Source organism: Terrapene carolina, unplaced genomic scaffold (genome assembly GCF_002925995.2).
Source record: "Terrapene carolina triunguis isolate 2854851 unplaced genomic scaffold, T_m_triunguis-2.0 Scaffold112, whole genome shotgun sequence".
NCBI classification, from domain to species: Eukaryota; Metazoa; Chordata; order Testudines; family Emydidae; genus Terrapene; species Terrapene triunguis.
In genome coordinates this window covers 10,740,517-10,760,207 of record NW_020664463.1, presented here as the reverse complement: position 1 = coordinate 10,760,207, position 19,691 = coordinate 10,740,517, and the positions used below count along the sequence as shown (strand labels likewise).

General features: G+C 38.8%; 1 protein-coding gene across 2 annotated transcripts in view; it reads right to left on the bottom strand.

The window, feature by feature from the left end:
* Window positions 1-1,647: 1,647 nt before the first annotated feature.
* MPPED1 (metallophosphoesterase domain containing 1) overlaps window positions 1,648-19,691 on the bottom strand; it is a 74,058-nt gene continuing 56,014 nt past the window's right edge. For both annotated transcript variants that reach the window (XM_024213904.1, XM_024213894.2), the window contains exons 5-7: window positions 13,888-14,003; window positions 6,789-6,902; window positions 1,648-3,461 (exon numbers count right to left, since the gene is read on the bottom strand). In XM_024213904.1, coding sequence (XP_024069672.1) covers window positions 3,343-3,461; window positions 6,789-6,902; window positions 13,888-14,003 — 349 coding nt within the window. In that variant the 3' untranslated portion in view covers window positions 1,648-3,342. The remainder of the gene's footprint in view (window positions 3,462-6,788; window positions 6,903-13,887; window positions 14,004-19,691) is intronic.

Below are 19,691 nucleotides of genomic sequence, written 5' to 3'. Positions count from 1 at the left end.
AAAAAAAAGAAGAGAGCATCTTTCTTAATCTCCTCTTTGAGGTCCATACTGACGATACACTCAAATATTTCCAACACTCATACATTCCTCAAAGGGTTTTACCCGCATCCTAGTTATGGACCCCACAATCAAAAGTTTCCAAAGCTATTTTTGCTAAATTAGCCACATTAGCTTTTCCTAAAACACCATATTGTGTAATAGAAGGATTTCATATGTTCCATCCATGGGGATCTTTAATTACAAGAAACAGTTATTTTTCTCTTGTTGCAACCATCGGTTTCAACTCATTCTTTATTTTTTGCCCTAAGGCAAAGAAGTCTCTATTAAAGTGGTGGAGGCATTAAAGAGTGCATCTTTTGCTAAGCCAGCATGCATAGACATCCTTGCAATGACAGATCTTGCAAGATTGTTTGGTATACAATCATGCACAAGGCTTAACACCTTCAAGTCCAGCTGATCTCTCACTAGTAGATTTTAGGTTTGTATGGTAACTGATCCACAGTACGGCGTGCTTTGGCACCTAAAATAAAGGGCAGATGTGCTGTATTTTACAGTAAATATTTTACTACCATGCCAAATGGAATGTCTGATAGATGTAAACAGAACTTTTTTTTTTTTTAAGATTTTATTTGTCTAACATGCTTGACAAAAAAATTACAACATCAAGTTATGCCAAAATGATTAAATAACCTTTAAGCTTTCATGCCGCAAGTCTTTTAATGATAACCTTTAAAGTAACAGCTGCTTTCAAATAATTTTTTCACATAAAATACATAGTATTTTGAAGATACCTTAGGAAATTTTTTTTGTTAAGAGCATGTTTTATGGTTGACATAGAAATATTGTTGCAGCTAATAAAAGCTCCCCCCCTTAACATTTTAGTAACAAGTGCTGAGAGTGAATGTAAACATTTCAGACTTCTTTAACATACAGCCAGTTTCCTGCCACACTTGTTTCATAAAACACTTGAATTGTGACTGGTTAAGACACTTTTAGTCTAACGACACACTATCATTTTTCTTTCCATTGATGGTCGAAATCAGTAATAGGCTATTAACTTCCAGCCCTGCTGATGTGGGCTGATCCTATAACCCTTACACAAACAGTTCTTGCAAAAATAGTCCCATGTAAATCTACTGCAGACCACTCATGTGCATATAAACCATTCACATAAGAAAGGGTTACAGGATGGGACCCACTGTTTGCTTTTTAGTTTCAGCAAGGAGCAGCAAACCATGTTAGGTCCTAATTCACTGAACAGCTTACAAGAAATGAGAGCTTTGTGGCATGTCATGTTTTTGGGCATACCAGTTTGGATAAAGTTACTAGGCTCAAACTTAATTGCTTCCCAGCACCAGGTGGGGGAAGAGTTTTTGCACATATGAAGCATTGGAAATGAACCTAGTGTCCCTCCCAGATTTGACTTTGAGGCTCAAGCTTTCAGAAATAGTGGCCCTAGTTGTGCATGTGAATAATGTACATACAGCTGCTACATGCAAAGCTCACATTTATGAGGGGGGAGGGATAGCTCAGTGGTTTGAGCATTGGTCTGCTAAACCCAGGGTTGTGAGTTCAATCCTTGAGGGGGCCATTTGGGGATTTAGTTGGGGATTGATCCTGCTTTGAGCAGGGGGTTGGACTAGATGATCTCCTGAGGTCCCTTCCAACCCTAATAATCTATGATTCTATGTCTTCACATTGAGTGAGTGTGTGTGCAAAAGGGCACTAACATGCACAATTACATAATCTGTGTGTGCAAATGTGGGCTGGGTACATGCATGTTTTTTTTCTCCAGCATCGGTGTCTGAATGCCTCACCCATGAGGTTTGCCTAACGTGTGTGAAGGTTATTTAACACATAGAGCCTGTTAGTACCACAATTCTGAAAATCCATATCCAAAGTATCATACCCAGATAATCGCAGTTAAGGCAAGAGGTCTCCTTTTGCTTTCTTTGAAGTTGGAGAAATTGGGTAAGGTCAGGACAGAGGCCCCTTTCATGGTTTGCTTTTTAAAGTGAATGTTTGGGCTAGTGTAAAGTGCTGGAATGAAAACTCTGCCAACTCAACTCCTCTGTGAATCCATAGACACAGAGCATGAGCAGTGCTAGTTCTCACATCTGGATGGGCTGTATCTAGGGGTTAAAAAAGATTTCAGTCGCCTGGGTTCATTTAGTTCTTGGTCTCTACTACCACTGTTCACAAGGAGGCAAATGATGGGGCTTGTGATGTGGACACCTGTGCTGGACGAATTGCAGTGAGCTCGCCATTCATTTCACCCATGCTGCTGAACAGCTATTAGAAGGTAAAGGGCCATCCTTGGGGTAACTCCATCAAAGTCAGGGGCGTTAACCCAGGGATGAATTAGCTCAGACTTTTAATCATTCCCAACCTGGGCCAGATTCAAAGCAGTGGCCTTATGAGAGGCTGCCCAGCCCTTTACCAGTTCTTTAAACCAAACAGTCCCGCTAGGCTACCTTTTAAAACCACTACTGAACATCACAGCTTTTCTATTTTATGTTAAATCCAATCACAGATCAGCTCTCATGTTAAACCACATGGAACTCTTTAAAGAAAAAAAGGGAAATGACATTTTTCAGAGCTTACAAATGCCTGAGTTTGTACTGCATTTAACACCATCTTCCTTCTAGAACATTCAGCTGTTTACCACTCACTGGCAGTATGCACCATTTCCTCTTCCATCTGTAATGCCAGATGTGTTGCGACTGCATTACAGAACAGCGATTAGGACCTTCTCCTGCACTGGCTTTGAAAGCATGCAAGGGCACAAACTTCAGAAGGATTTGCAATAATAACTGGCTTCTTTTAACTGGTTCAATACAGTACTTGTGTATTCCTGTACTCTTTTCATATTTGCCATATTATTCAGCAAAAATATCAACATGATTTGATTTTACCAAATACTCATTGGAAAATATTTTAAATGGTTACACCCTAGTCTAAACATTCACGTTTAAACTGTAAACATTCTTTAAGAAACACACCTTTGAAAAGACTTTATACTTTTAATAAGTTCAATATATGGTAGATACAAAAAAAAACCCAGTTCCCTGCTCGATATATACGTGGAATGCATTCACTTTTGTGTATTCACAAGTATTTTAATGCTGAAATTTTAAAGTCCTTAATCGGCTTCTGGCAGATATTGGCACTAAAATGTCTTTGCTTCCCATTCATTTTCATCACTCAAATTTGGTTGTGAAGAATTAAAAGAAAAAAAAAAAAGGGTCTTCGCTTCTTCATTGAACAGTTCATCATCATGTTTCTTAGCCAGCAATAGAAAATTGCTTGTGTGATGGGTACATCATTAAATTCCTATAACAATCATGTGTTCCTTGGAGTAGGTAAGTCAATAACTATAGGTGGATTGAGAGGCTGGTAGTTCACAGTGCACACTGACGCATTCACATAGGTAGTAGTTCCATCAGCCATTACCCCATAGCCTACAAAGAAAACAAGTTCTAGTTACTACTATTATTCACTCATATATTGCCACAAATGGAAGTGTCATTGAATAGTGCTACATCCAAACGCTCAAGGATTTAACAGGGCCATATTCTGCTCTCTGTCATACTAGTGAAGCTTCCATGAGAGTAGTAATAATACCTGTGTAACAGAAGAATTTGTGCATCCTTTTAGATTGTAAAAGAAAGCCAAAGAGAACTCTCCAGCGTGTACACGTAGCGTGATATTGTAGCCACTGAAATGTGAAGTCTTCACAAAAAAGTTTAGTAACTTTAATATTTCTCTTTGAAAATCAGTTTTAAAAAATATTCTCTCTCCCGTTTTAGAAGAGGGTGGGAGCTAGGCTGTACTTCAGGCTTTAACACACTCAAATCTCTTATTTGTTGGAAATCTCACATTCAGAACTTGTCGAAACCGTCACCTTTTGGGGCTGATATTTCCTAGGCTTGGTTTCTGCTCAAAGATAATTTTTTGTTTTTTTTAAAGAAATGTTGAGTGAAACATTTTTGGACTTATGGAAAAATGAACATATTTTTTCCATTATAAAAGAATTCTAATCACTTACGAAAAGAAAAAAAAATCAACTGGGCTTCAGCAAAACCAGCAGAAGCATGAAATCCGCAACTTGGCATGGATATAGGTATGCCATGGCTTAGCATGAAAAAACTCGGTTTGATGTCAAGGTTTGAATATCTGAAAACTATGTGCTCACTAGAAACTGTCTTTAATGGGCTCTATCCTACTGCCACTGAAGATAATGGTGACACTCCAAATCCCTTCAGTGGGAACTTGATTGGATCCAATGTGTGTTGTTGTACACTTAAACATACTAGAGAAGTTCTAGGCATGTATATGTAATTACGTAAGTGCCTGACTGAGCTCCCATTGAAGTCAATGGCAACACTCCCATGTCATGTCTACACTGCAGTTGGGAGTGAGCCGAATAAACAGTTGCACTAGTGGGGCTTAAGTGAGTGCACCAAACACAGCAGTGTGGCTGTGGCAGCTCAGGCAGTGGTGACCTGACCCCCTGAGTCTGAGCTCGCTTGACTGGTTGAGTGTCCACTGGAGCCACACCATCCACACTGCTATTTTTAGTGTGCTAGCTCAAGCCAAGCTGTCTACTTGGGCTGGGAGGCTTGCCCCCCGCTGCAGTGTAGACATACCCTCATAGACGTCAGTGGGGATTGAGTCCAGCCTATGTACACTCTCTTGGGTCACAAACTCCATGAAATAACAGCAGATTCTTTTATTTTCTTTAAAAAGTCAACAAACTCAATGCTACAAACTGTGGGTCCAACTGCGGTCTGCTCATGGAAAACCATACAAGAAGAGTACTTCAGCAAGGATGAAAACTCTGTCAGGTTCCTGTCATGGAGATTTCTCCCAATCATTTGTGGTTTGACACAGAACAATCGTTGGTTGTGAAACATGAACCACAGAACATAAACGTGAATTGCAGTTAACATTGCTAGGGGAAGCTTCAGAATGTTCTCTCTCCCTCTCCAAGTTCTTAAAACACCCAATCACCATGGTACCCAGATACTAAAATGTTAATTTTTGTGCATGATTTATAATATTGCACTTTTCATTCCTATCATGGAGACTCCTGTATCACGACCCCACCTGAGCCCTGGCAGGAGCATGGGAAATAGGATTTTAGATGACATTACTGTAGGCTGCCTGTCATGGTGACAGGTGGGGCATTTTTGGCAGTAGCAGCAGTTCAGAGGAGGAAATGGGGAGGAAACAGTCAGTTCTTTATTCCTCCTGGATATTTAGCAGATGACGGCTGTAGATGTAGCTGTGTTTAGTCAGGGGAGGATATCATCTGTTCATACCATGCACTCACTTTGCAAAGAGCACATTCATTTGCAGAGGCTGTCTATGAGAACTTACTTGGGAATTCTTCTCTGAGGAGTTTTACCATCCCACAGCAAAACAGGCTTGGCAGTTTCCCATTTGTTTTCTCTGAATTATGATAGTTTACAAGAACTCCCTGTCTCTTAACTCTGCTACGTACTGCGACTGAAATGGTAACTGAAATAAGTTACCATTCTTTGAGAGTCAACAGTTTTTTCTTTGGTGAGCCAAATTCAGACATGGGGTAAGCAGATGCAACTCTATTTACCTCACAGGAGCTTACAACAGGTCACTTACACCAAGTTTAAACTTACTTGGCCTATAATAAACTAAAGGGATAATGTCAATTTTAAAATGGGTTTTGTCTGAAAATTGTTCACACACTGTCTTATAAGTAACCTCTAAGACTGTTGTACCTGAAAGTGATCTAGAGAAGAGTCATTCTCTCTGTGCATTCAATTTGTTTACTTTGTACATTTGACAGCACTTTAGAAATCACCTAGTGACAGCCTTATCATCGCAAGGAATAGGCAGTGATTGTACTCCAGGCTGTACACCTTGCAAGATATGAGTAAACACCATAAGATGTATTCTTTCCCCTTTTCTTTGATTGTTAATATGATCCTACTACCATTGACTTCAATGGGAGCAAGACTGATCCCAGTTAATGATTTATAAGAAGGGAGTTCATTTTCCCAATTGAATGCCAAATGGTTGAGAGAACACCCTTGGTGGGTCTGTACACTGAACATTTAACCTGTTAAAAAAAAATCTTACCCCCACAGAGCCAGTGATGACTCCCTAGTGCTCTGACACACACACTCACACAAACACTGAAGAAACGATAGTGTCTCAGGTTGCTGGAGAATCCTGAACTCGCTGATGAAGAGATAATTTGTGCATGTACCATGTATTAGGATGAAGAGTGGGAGGAACCTCTAGAGTTTTATGGAGCCTCATTTTAGCTTTGTATTTATTTAGACCCTTCTAACCCAGGATCTCAGTAATTAAACCTTAGAAATCCCTAAGGATTTTACAGAGAGAAAGTGAGATGCCGAGAGATTACATGATTTCCCCAAAGTCACACAGTGATTCAGTAAGGAGCCACAAATAGAATCCCGCTATCCTAACTTGTAGTCACCTAGTAGACCTCTACCCTTGTTTTGAACCAACTGGATCAGTAGTTCATATGGAACTGTAGGTATAATCCCCGTTTCACAGATATGGAAACTGAAACAGAGATGCCAAGGCCCAAATATTCATACTTGAATGTTAGACACTCATATGCATCTTATTCACCTAAACAAGTGGCCTGACTTTCAGAAGTGTCCGTTAATTTAGGTGCCTATCTTTAGCAACTCAAGTTTGAAAATGTTGGCCATACTGTGCAGTGACTTGGGTGCAGTTGGTTTTAAAAATCAGAGAGAGACAAGCTTGCTGACCTTCATGGATATGTCCAAAAACATGAAGTCGTGGCTGTATTCGTCTCTGGACTGTGTTCAGCAGCTCAACACATCCTACCCTCTGCATTTTCTTAGGAACCCAGTCTAGAAAACCTTTGAAGAAGAAGAAAGATTAATAAACATAGATTTAAAAGGAGAGAGAAAGGAGTCACGTTATCTGTGAAACTTTATACCTGGAAGATGCAAAATCATTCCTGGATTTTAACATCTCTCTTAGTTTCTAGTAAGTGGCCACAGAATAATCTATTAAAATGAACATCTTTATTGCTCAGTGGAGGGGGAATGAAAAATATTTGAGGAATGAAAAAACAGTTGATCCAAAGGGATGGGATTAGTTATTCTTGCCAATATTTCCTTTTTAAAGGAAAGATCGTTGCAAGAGATTTTAAATTAAAACCAATTAAACCATATTTGCTCTATTTAAGGCAAACACTCTAAGTTTTATCCATCCCTGCTACATTTTAAGAAGCTTAGAGCAAAATGTTCAAAACTAGTGCCTAAAGCTAGGCCTCTAAACCCACATTTTGGCTTTTAAATCTAGAGTCAGGGTCTAATTTTAAGCACTGAATATTTTGATTTTAACTTATGTAACGTCTTTGGTGTTGCTAATTATTAAACCAAAACATACTGGCATTGAGGGTTAGATATTTCCATTTTCATACATTAAAATGATTGCCTACTACATCTGCTTGTAAAAATATTTTTCTTTCCCCCTAGAAAATGTTGACTTTTTAATTAAAAAAACAAAAATGGTTTTGGTTTCCATTTTTTTTGTTTTGTTTTTGCCTGTATGAAAAATTCAAAAATTTTCAAGGAAAGCAGGCACTTTGTTAAAGTTACATTTAGTTGCAAACCCAATTTTTCCATTAAAAAAAAATTACAGTTTTCTTTACCAGCCCTATCAGCTACTTCAGAAAGCAGAAATAACAGCAAATCTGAACAGAGAGCACTAAAAATACTCTTTTATTAATGGCACCAAAGTGTTAAAATGATACTAAAAACTGTATCCACATCTGTACCAACAGGAGACTGATCTAACTCCCAGTTAAGTCATTGGGACTTTCCATTGACCTGATGGGACAAGGATCTGGCTCCAGATGATGGTCTTGGTTGGACTGGAGGCTGGAAATTTGATTACAATTATCATATTTTTAAATATCCAAGACTATATGGCAGATCTGAACATGGGCCCATATTAGGTGGGGGAATGAGCAGAGACCCCCCCTGCAGCAGGAATCCCTGGAGGCGTTGTGGCTGAGTTGGTCTGAATTCCTGAAGAGCCTGTGGGAGCACATGCCAGGGCAGAAAGTCCAGTATTCAGCAGCTGAGCTCAACTGGCAAACACAAAAGGATAGTGGGGCCAGAATCCAGCCCTCACCTTGTTGCTTTTGGGAAATCTCATGCAACTGCCAGGATCATTGTACCTCCTCCCAAGGTCTGTGCTGGCCCCTTTGCAGAGGCATGCATGTGTGACTGTTGTATTTACCTGTATGGGATGCAGGGTTTTTGTTAAGGTTATTTTACAATGAAACCTAAATGCCCAGTCTGGACATCAAATTGTATTTATAAACGAACGTCATTTCAGAAGGGATGCTAATTGTTCACTAAATCATGGTACTTTCTTCAAAGCGATAGTGTAACCTAACCAGGATGCAGGGCCGCCAAGAGCGGGTTTGGGCCCCGGTGAAAAAATTTTTTCGGGCCCCCCCCCAGCAAGGGCGGACTGGCTAAACAGGGCCAACGAGGGGGGGCGGGGCAGGGCCCCAGGTCCCCTTCCGGACCGCCGGGCCCCAGTAATTTGTAGCGGCTTCTCCCCCCTCTCGTCGGCCCTGCCAGGATGTGACACTTGAAGTGTGAAAACATCATCTCCTGTATACCTGTGTGAAAGATGGAAGAGCAAAGAGTCCAGAGTTGTGCAGGGAAATGCTATTCTGCAGTGCACATTGGAATAATTTAGTTAATTTCTGTTGGTTTGGAATGATCTAATTGTTTTGTGTTGCCACATCTCTGCCACTATCATAAGATGTTGCCTTCAATTTGGGGTACCTAAAACATACACAATTTTGTACTATTCTTTAGATTTATTTTTCCTTCCGTTTGCATTATGTGCCTATTGCACATTTCCATAGGTACATTTCAAGGGTGTTGTGATATATTGCATATATAAAGGGCTGAGAGAATAAGGATGAGCCAGAGACATACATGTACTGGATGCAGTTTTCAAATTATGGTACGGGGGCCTGCTCCAACATGGCTAACAAGGAGTTAAGCCATTTATTTCAATGAGACCAGAAATGGAGCACTCAGTTGGAAGAGCGCACTGCATGCAAAATGGATATATACCAGCCTAATGGCAGATTCGGACACCCACATGTTTGCATTTCGGTGCCTATTTTTAAAAGTTGGTCTTGGTATATTTTAGGGTTTTGTGACTAAGGGTAAAATTTTCTAAAATGAGTAAATGACAGGTTCAAAAGTCCCATTTTTAAGAGTGACTAAGGCACTCAGAAATCTCTCCTTGAAAGTCAATGGAATCTAGGCTTCTAAGTGCCCAAGTCCTGTTTAAGAAAGGGTATTTTTGAAAATGTTATCCCAGGTCTTTTGGTGTATATATCTTCACAGAAAATCCAGTTACATGCAACTTAATTACAGACACCGATGATCCTCATTAAACTCTGATATTTGACTCTGCTAGTCACTTTTGTCCTCTGTCAGTTTAAAATTTATTCCAGGAAATAATAGCAGTTCCTTAACACGTCAAAATGAGCTGAGAAATTGTATCTTTCAGAATCCAGTTCAATCTCTTTTTCATACCAAGCAGATTATAACCCAGGTTTTTGTTATTTCAATGGTTTGAAACAGTTAATTGTCAAAACGTCTGTGGTGAACATGAAGGCAAAGGTATTTCCACTTCAAAAACTTTACAAACAAAAATTCATGAAATTAACTTCTCCATTAAATTAAGCATTATTTATGTTGAACATGTTTTTGTTTACATGCATTATCACCCTTCTGAATCCTTCCCATATGTTTGCTGCTTATTATATACACCTGACTACACAAACTAAGAATAATTGATTACACCTAGCTAACAATTAGAGTTCATTTTAGGGATTTTTTTATGTTTGGTTATTTGAAACAGGTTTCTGCAACTGTCAGGAAAGTATAAATCTTTGTCACAGACAATCACGCAGACAGCTACAGATAAAGACTTAAAGGTGAAATGAAATCAATTAAAAAAAAAAAAGAAAGAAAGGAAGAAAAGGAAAGAATGCTTGATGAGAAGCCAAAGAATCCTTAACTTAATTCTTTATACGGTAGGAAACTGACTTTTTAAAAAAATGAAATTAATACATATTCAAAAGAAACTTATTTTTGCTGTAGTATTTTTATTGTATTTCCAATATGACCTAATCAAAGGTAAGTGTCTCTCACACTGCTATATATTATGACCCAGTAATATATGGTATATCCTCATTAACAGGTGGCTGAGTACAATGACTGCAGATAATTGTAAACTCTTGGGGAACTGTCTTCCCAATATGTGTGTACAGTGCCTGGTACAAGGGGAGCACATATCCTGATTGTGGCATCTAGGCACTACCACAATGCAAATAATGAAGAATAGTGACTCTGAGTAGGATTTTCAGAAGTGCCTAAGTGACACAGAAGCACAATTCTGTTCAAAGTCAATGAAACTTGTGCTCCTGAATCCCTTTGGCACTTTTAAAATCTCACCAATTTATCTCTGTAGTTCTGTAACATCAGTTGATCAAGAGGGTATTTGTTCCCCTACAGGAAGGGGATGAATAGGGAGAAGAGAAAAGTGGATGGTGGGCAGAATTAAGACATACACTTAAGGGAAAAAGAAAAGGGGAGAAGAAAGGAGGACATGATTTCATGAGGCACCAGCTCAAAAGGGGATATAATCAGTAACAGGACTCAACCTGAGAGGCCACATTGCAGCACCCTCTCTTGGACCACATACAGAAGAGGGTAGTTGTCCTCTGAGTCATTAAACAGACAGGAACCACCTATTACGGGAGTCTCTAAACCTAATAAAAAGAACGAGGAGTATTTGTGGCACCTTAGAGACTAACAAATTTATTTGGGCATAAGCTTTCATGGGCTAAAACCCACTTCATCAGATGCATGCAGTGGAAAATACAGTAGGAAGATATATATACACAGAGAACATGAAAAAATGGGTGTTGCTATACCAACTCTAATGAGACTAATCAATTAAGGTGGGCTATTATCAGCAGGAGAAAAAACTTTTGTCGTGATAACCACATCAGCCACACCATCAGAGGCTCGTTCACCTGCCAATGTGATATATGCCATCATGTGCCAGCAATGCCCCTCTGCCATGTACGTTGGCCAAACCGGACAGTCTCTACGCAAAAGAATAAATGGACACAAATCAGACATCAAGAATTATAACATTCAAAAACCAGTCGGAGAACACTTCAACCTCCCTGGTCACTCAATTACAGACCTAAAAGTCACAATTCTTCAACCAAAAAACTTCAAAAACAGACTCCACCGAGAAACTGCAGAACTGGACTTAATATGCAAACTGGACACCATTAAATTAGGCTTGAATAAAGACTGGGAGTGGATGGGTCATTACACAAAGTAAAAACTATTTCCCCAGGCTAATTTTTCCCCTACTGTTTTAAATGGGCCATCCTGATTATCACTACAAACGTTTTTTTTTCTTCTGCTGATAATAGCCCACCTTAATTGATTAGTCTCGTTGGAGTTGGTATGGCAACACCCATTTTTTCATGTTCTCTGTGTATATATATATCTTCCTACTGTATTTTCTACTCCATGCATCTGATGAAGTGGGTTTTAGCCCACGAAAGCTTATGCCCAAATAAATTTGTTAGGCTCTAAGGTGCCACAAGTACTCCTTGTTCTTTTTGCTGATTCAGACTAACACGCTACCACTCTGAAACCTCTAAACCTCATGTAACCGTGAGAATCACTGCTGGCACTGCAGGCATGGCAGTAGCAGCACTTGTCGATACTCCATGCAAACCTGACAGCGACCTAACAAAATCTGTAAGTTAAAGGGAAATACATTTAAAATCCATAAAAGGAAATGCTCCTTTTTGCAGCATTATAGTCATACTGTGATAGGAAGTTATCTAAATTGTGTGGCTGAATTTGCAAGAGCATTGGATACTTTTATGTTCATTAATAACATTTGTAGTTATGCAGTCTAAGACCAGGATAATAGTAATCAACTTCCAGGTTAAAATAATTGCCTGTGAAGGTCAGAAAGGAATTCTGTTTCCAACCCATCCATGCACAGCCTAATACATAGCTGGGTGCAATACGGTGAGGAGGTTGTCACTTTCCTTTGGAGTGCCACAGAGTGGCTGCTGCAGAAAAGTAAATAACATGTTAGGTGGAGCAATATTTTGATCCAACTCATTAAAGGGTTGCAGACCATTCAGCGCGGAACATGAGTTGTCCATAGATACATTAATATAGACAAGACACCAGGAAAATAAAGCAAAGAAATATGCAACATTTCTCAGAAAAGCCATGGAGGATGGTTGAAGATAAAAAACAAAATAGGATAAATTCTCAGACTAGTTGATAAGTGAATTACAAACACTGGATATGTGGACATTCTTTGGAATTGACAAAGGATAGGGTTTTTTCATGACTAATCAGATGGAAGTTTGGGGGTTTAAGAATAAAAGTCAAAGTATTTCAAATGTTTTAAGTTGTTTTATTTGGACTTATAAATGGGTCCACCAAAAATCCAATACTAACCATTAGGCTACCATTTGGGATTTGGGATTATCTGCTATGCTAAATGTTTAGGGCTAACAGCTCCAGACCTGCAAGCACTGAGGGATGAATGGCTGTTACCAGTTTTTAAGTTCCAAGTCCATATACGGAATAAATCTGATGACTGGAAGTGAGTTATGCAACGGATTAAACACACAGTCTTATTGGGAGAACAAAGGTTTACAAAGAAGAAACCCTTATCTCCAAAGCTTCAGTGAAACACTTAAAGCAAAATCATTTTGTTCTAGTGAAAAACAAAACAAAACACTTTATATACTCTACATGAAAATTTTGAAAGAGAAGGGGAAAAAGTGGTGAGAGGGAGGATTTTAGCACTTAGTGAAATTGTGGACTGAAAGGAGTCTTAAGTTTAAAAGTCAAATTCAGCAGAGCACTTAAGCATGAATTTCACTTTATCATGATTAAATCTGAGTTTTGAGCATGTGTTTACAGTTAAGCATGTGTTTAAATGCCTTTCTGAATCAGGGCCAAAAAGATTTATGTTAATACTTTATTTCCATAATCAAGGTCAGATAACTATTATCAGGAAACATAATAAGCCCTCTACTTGTATAAAGATATATTTTATCTCACATTAATATTTGTAAAATGAAAACGTAAAATGGTTCTTGTTGGCCTACACATGTCAGCAGGTCCTCTCTAAAGAATGGGCACCATAAGTGTGGCCATTTGGGTTCATGAGAAGGAAGCAGAGGTGGCAACTCATGAGGAAAGAAGGGAGAAATAAATACTGGATATTGGATGGAGGGGAATGCTACCATAAAAAGGTGGTGGGGAAGCTATATGTAAGAACTTAGGGCCTGAGCCTCCATTCCTTGTCCAATCAACTCTCCTCAGTTATTTCAATGGAAGCTTTGAGTGGGCAAGGAACGCAGGATCAGACCTCTAACTTATGTAAGTATATTAGGCCTGATTCATCATTGTGTCACCCCAGTTTTGACACTGGTGTAGCTCTATTGATTTCAGTGGAGTCACATTGGCATGAAACTGGAATGCTAGATGCATCAGTGAATCAGGGCCATTGTTTCTTTATAATGTACATTAAGGCAAAATATTTCACATCCCCCGCTGAATTTAGGTAATAGCGATTAGAAACCTTGGGATGAAATCCTGGCCCCAATTCAATCCGGAGGAGCTTTGCTTTTGACTTCCCTGGGGCCAGGATTTCACCCCGTGTCTGAAAAGAGCACACAGTTACTATATCATTATTTGAAATATGTAACTAAAAGTGTTAATGTTTTCTTACCAAGAGGTGGTCCATGTGTTATAAGAATATCTATTCCATCTGGAATAAGGTTCCATTTCTCTAATAGTGCTTGGCCTCGTGGAAGATTAAAGCCCCAGCCATAAAACCAAGGTTGCCTGCCAAAAGAGGAGGAGAATGTCTTCAATGCTACTCATATGCATTGGTCATCTAATTAAAAAATGGAGACTGATTCTCTTCTGTTAAGGAATTTGGAGACACAAATAGCATTAGTTTCCTTCCCCCTACGTACAATGACACCATATCTGCATCCAACCGTCATTATTTAATGTGCGGGAATCAACAAGCTTATCCGCTTAAATATACAGTCTATTGTAAAATATTTATTGCATTCTTCTAATTGGTTTGAGAGGCAACAACTGTAGGAGTTGAAGTACCCTACATAGTGCTATACCTGGAGTTCCATTATATCTATTGGACCACCACTCTGAAGTGTGTGTGCGTATTACATTATAGCATGGCCTTCTTTCCACTTTGGCCCTGATCTTACAATTGAATGGGCATGGGCAGAACCCTGCACACATACAGATCCAATTACGGGCTTGGGGCCATAATCCATATTATGTTTGGTTAACACTGGAAGCATCACACCAGAACAAACGTTTATTAAATTCATATATACTGTACAATTTTCCTCTGTCATCCACCACATTAATTGTTTATAAAATAAAATTTTACATATTCAAGATTTAGTATCTGATGAGAATTTATTTTAGGGTTGTTGTTTTTTTCAACACATTATTTATGGAATAGCTCATTATTAAGTGGTGGGATTATAATAAAGGCAGTCAGAATATAATTCATTTTTTTATGCAATCCCGTTGATTAAAAAGCTATATTTCATAGTAATATCACTGTGGCAGATTATGACTTGCTGATGATGCTACAAGTCATGAAATGTGGGGCTAGTTTTGGGTTGCCTTTTTTTTTTTTTTGACAGACTGACTGGTGTTCTGGGCATATCCATATATGGAGAACAACAAATGGGCTGCTGTGATTTAATAAGGTTTATGATAATTGCAGCCTTAGTGTTTATAAATATGTACACATCAACCAGAGTTCTCCTTCAGATCTTACTTTGTGGAAGAAAGCTTTCCACTCCCTCACGGCATCCAAATGAAAAAGCGAGATTTCTTTTAAACAAATTCTCTGAACTACTCTTTGCATCATGTATGGCAAAGACAAAAGAGAATGCTCATGAAGCTATTATTCTTCCTCTTCTGATACTGATGCTTGACTACCACTTCAGAAATTAACACGTTGTCTGCAATCTTCGTGATCATCTATTTTTCACATCTCCTTTCGGAATGCTGTTAGACATGTGTACGCTGAAAATAACTGAAAAACACTGCATACTAAGAGAAATAAAGGAACACAGGCTATCCTAGAAGGGGAATCAAACTGTAGTAGAAGAGCCCTCTAACAAGCAGAGCTTCTGCGGGAAGTTCCCCCTCCTTCCCATAGGTTAGAGGCCCAATTTCTCTAGAGCCCAAGTGTTGGGTCTCTGCAGTACTGGTTGAGGGTGGTGTCAAGCTAAGAGTCCATATCATGATTCTGCATGGCCCGTTCTCCTGGCTAACTGTTAGCCTTCTGTGTGAAAACCTAACTGGAAGTTACTACTGTTGCAGCTGTGACCACCAATATCTCTCTCTTGGATCATTCCAGTCCCTGTGGTGGGAGACAAAGAGGGTGAGTGCAGGAAAGAAAACTAATGGCAGCAAGGCTCCATTAGGAGACATGCTGACAAGGGTAGGGGTTGGCTGGGCAGCTCTACCTACCAAAGGGAGAATCAGGGATAGAACAGTGAGTTTCAGATCAGAGTTTTTTGATAAGCTTTTACCTTTCAGTGACTTTTTCCTTATGGGGTGCTCTCCCACCAGGAAGAGTAGCATGTGGCTCTAAGGTACATGGTTCCTCACCTTCCCACTGCTGGGATGGGAACTCTGCATCTATTCACTGGCTTATTCTGCAATAAGCTAGCAGTGATCTCTGCAGCCTTATTTACAGGTAAATACCGATTTGGCTGTCTTATATTAAGTCACTCTCTCCCTTGCCTTGCCGCCAGCCTGCATAGTTCCTCCAACTGTGAGAAGACTGGAGTCAACTGCCTCTATAAATGAAGGCAGTCTCATTTATCCAGAGAGAAGAAGGATGCTCCAGTGGTTCGGATACTAACTAGAATCCCAGGTTTAAATCCCTGCTCTGGAACAGATTTCCTGTGTGAACTTGGTGAAGATAATAAAGATAAGTTCCCTACCTCACAGAAGTGTTGTGAGGATAAATATAATAAGGATTGTGAGCTGCTCAGCTGTTACAGTAATAGAGACTGTATAAGTACCATAGAGTTCTTACAGAGTTTTGGCCTGTTTCTTTGAAAAAAAAACAAGGCTGCAGCCCAAGTCACAAATGCCAATGGCCTTCCTTCACTAGCGCCACAAAAGAAATCCTAAGATGGCTGGTATTCTGGTCTCACACTCAACAAATTTTATTTAGTCAACAAATAATGTTTAGCCGCAGGCCCAAAATTAGTTTTCCACAAATATTCTTATGAACAAAACTTCACTTGCAAAAAGCGAATACGAAAAAAGGGGGAAATGTGACAATTAACACTTCCGTTTCCAACTGACCTGAAATGTTCCCGAGACATTTTTCTCCCACCCCTCCTCATCCAGGCCCTAACCAATACCAATGGAGTTAGTGGGAGTCAGTGGGCACTAGATCAGGCCTTCTATTCCCATGCTCTACAGAGATCATCAATGATTGTGGTGCACAAACAGGAAGCAAAATGTAACACAGCTGCTGTGCTCCCTGAGAAACAAATGGAGAGAAAAACACCAATATTTGCCAAAGAGAAAAAGTAAGAAATCAGTATAGAAAAAATAATTATTTTAAAGATACATTGGAGCATTAAAAAAAAAAAAAAGAACGAATCTCAACTGTCAAAGAACTTGACAGTGTCTAGTTGATTCCACTGAAATCCATAGGCTTATGGATCACATATATATACATGTAAAATCCTAGTGGTTTGCCTGCCTCTGTTAGGCCCATTATATACTTTTTTTAAGTGTGTTTCTCTTTCTGAATAGGCATGTTCTGCAGCTTATTTAGACAAGGAATATTGTCCCCCTTTCCTCTCTCGCTTTGTGCCTGCACTGCATATTTGCTTGAGTTAGGGTTTGGTGAGTTATGCATGCTGGAGCTGTTCTTTTGTGACTAGGAAATGTTAGAACTTGTGTGATTTGCCATTATGCTGTCTTTTATGACAATCCCAGGAATGACAGAAATGTCTGGAATATTCTGGCTAAAATCTGAAAGGATTCAGTGCATAATGTCAGTATTCTTTATATTAAATAAATTCATACACTTCAATGCCCAAACCACACAAAAGTAAAATCATTTTTATGTGCAGAGGGATTTTATCCCTCAAGTCTCTTCTTGTGAAATGTTATTACAAAACAGCCATCAAAGTTTCTGTGCAGGAAAAAAAAATCTACCCATATACACACGAACAACTGTCTGACCTGGAAATCATGTAAAGACAACTTTGTCTAATATTTCCATCCATCATAGAATGTGGAAGCAAAGTTACAGAGTTAAGATCTGATGCCTTTTTGGATCGCTTTTCTTAGTGTTTACTCAGTGAAAGTATAACTCTTTTATAAACTAGTTCACATAACTATCTATTTTATATTAATATACTTAGGGAGAATAATCTGCTGGTTCTAGAAAAGAAAGGTGCAAAAAATGTATTTGGCAATTAAACACCTATACCATTAATGTACTTCATGTTAGGAGCCAAGTACCCATGATTAACAGTGTACTTTGATTTAGGTTTTGCCTTCTTATAGCAAACAGCTATATCTTATTGAAATTCAGTGCTTTTATTATTATGACAGAAAAATGACTGACTACATATAAGGCTGTAGGGAGAAAAGTATATTGCAAGTAAATATGTTTATTGCACAATTAAGCTTGTGTTAAAAACACATGAACAAGTTTTACAGGTCAACTCATCTTACGTACAAAAATGCCTGGATTCTCAAAATTTGTGCTAGCAATCGGATGTTGCTTTCTATACTGAATTTCTGTCTTTCTGTTCTAAAGAAACCATTGGAATAATTTTCTTACAGAATGATGGTTGCTATGACAACCATAGCAAATTTTCCTTTTCTGAAACAGATGTCTCATTTAGTTGAAAATTAGAATGTGAAAAACCCATGGGAAAAATTAATTCAAACTTTAACAGAACACTGACTACAATGTAATCTCTTATAGGTTAACCCCTTAACATCTTTCTGCACTCCTATAGTAACCTTCAAATAAACTCTAATTAAACCATTTTAACCTCCTATAAATGACCTTCTTAGCTATCACTGGCACTTTAGTTTTCTTTGAAGTGTGCATTTCTGTTACCCATAATAACAGAGAAAAGTGGCATTAAAAAAGTGGTCAAACACATTACTCCCTTAACTATTTATCACTGTTTGTTCTTTTATTCAACCACCATTGGAAAGAGGAACAGTGCAGTTTGAGTGTTCTATTCTATTCTTCTGTCACTTAAATGGGGCATAACTTAGTTTTACATGTAATTTACTGTACAGGGCTGTGATTCATTACGTAAATCTGACCTGTAATTTATGTGAGAATTGAGGGTTTGTGTTCTTATACTGATACATCTCAAATTGCTTAGCAGATGTACTAATGGGTAAGGGATACACAAAAAGGGTACCGGAGTGGGCAAACCAAGCAATATATATGTATTCTCCTATCAGAAGAAGTGAGAGACTGAAATGTGTTTCTTTGTGGCTTTCATTTAACTGCTTAACTAGAAGGAACCATTACTACCTTCATCTACACTTACTAGCTGAACATAAAAACCGCGATCATTGCAGGTCAGTTACACATGCACATCTCCAGAATTAGTAAGCAATTAAAAAAACATTCCAATTTATTGCATGACCCCCCAACTCCTGGCGGTCTGGTACACTGAAAGAACTTGGGGACTGCAAATTTTACTGCAGTAGCTTAATCAAGAATGTGCAGTCAATTGAGCCTGATTCTGCGACTGTTAGTTACACCACTGGTCTCAATGACATCAATGGGACTACTCACATGAGTAAGGGTTGTAGGATCAGACCCAGTGTCTTCAAAGATGTATGGGTGACACTTGTCCTTTCTACCATTGCAGAATACTATTCCTCAATGAGTAGTGTCTTGAATACAACGTACAAGCAACAACATATGCTAAAATTTCCGCTATGATGATCTCCCTTCTTGACTGACAGGCATTTCTGTGTCCCATTCAAGCAAGAGATTGCTCTAGTTTTCTCTTTGCTTATGATATATATTTAAAAGGATCACAGTGAAGTGTTACTCAGATTGATCCCCTGTGCAGAATTGCTATTTCTCTGTTGTAAATGAACAAGTAGGTATTAGCCCATCTTCATACAGAAACTCATCAGGAAAACAAATTGCTCAAAGTTAATCCACTCAGCTCCACTCCTATATACAATTATACAACTGCATATCTTGAACATTAAAAGATTGGCTCATGCATGCCTCAAGCCATACTGGCAAAAAGTACAGGTCAAGGAACATGAGCGTATGATGTACAATTAACATCCTTGTTGGCAAAATTGCAGCCAACAGGCCAAGGACTGAATCAGACAGGATAGAGCTGGAAAAGACTGCTTCAGGCCATTATGTCCATCCCCCAGGAACCCAGGCAGGATTTTCCCCAACAGGACATTTTTTAGTATTTTGTCTAGGCTTATTGTAAATGTGCC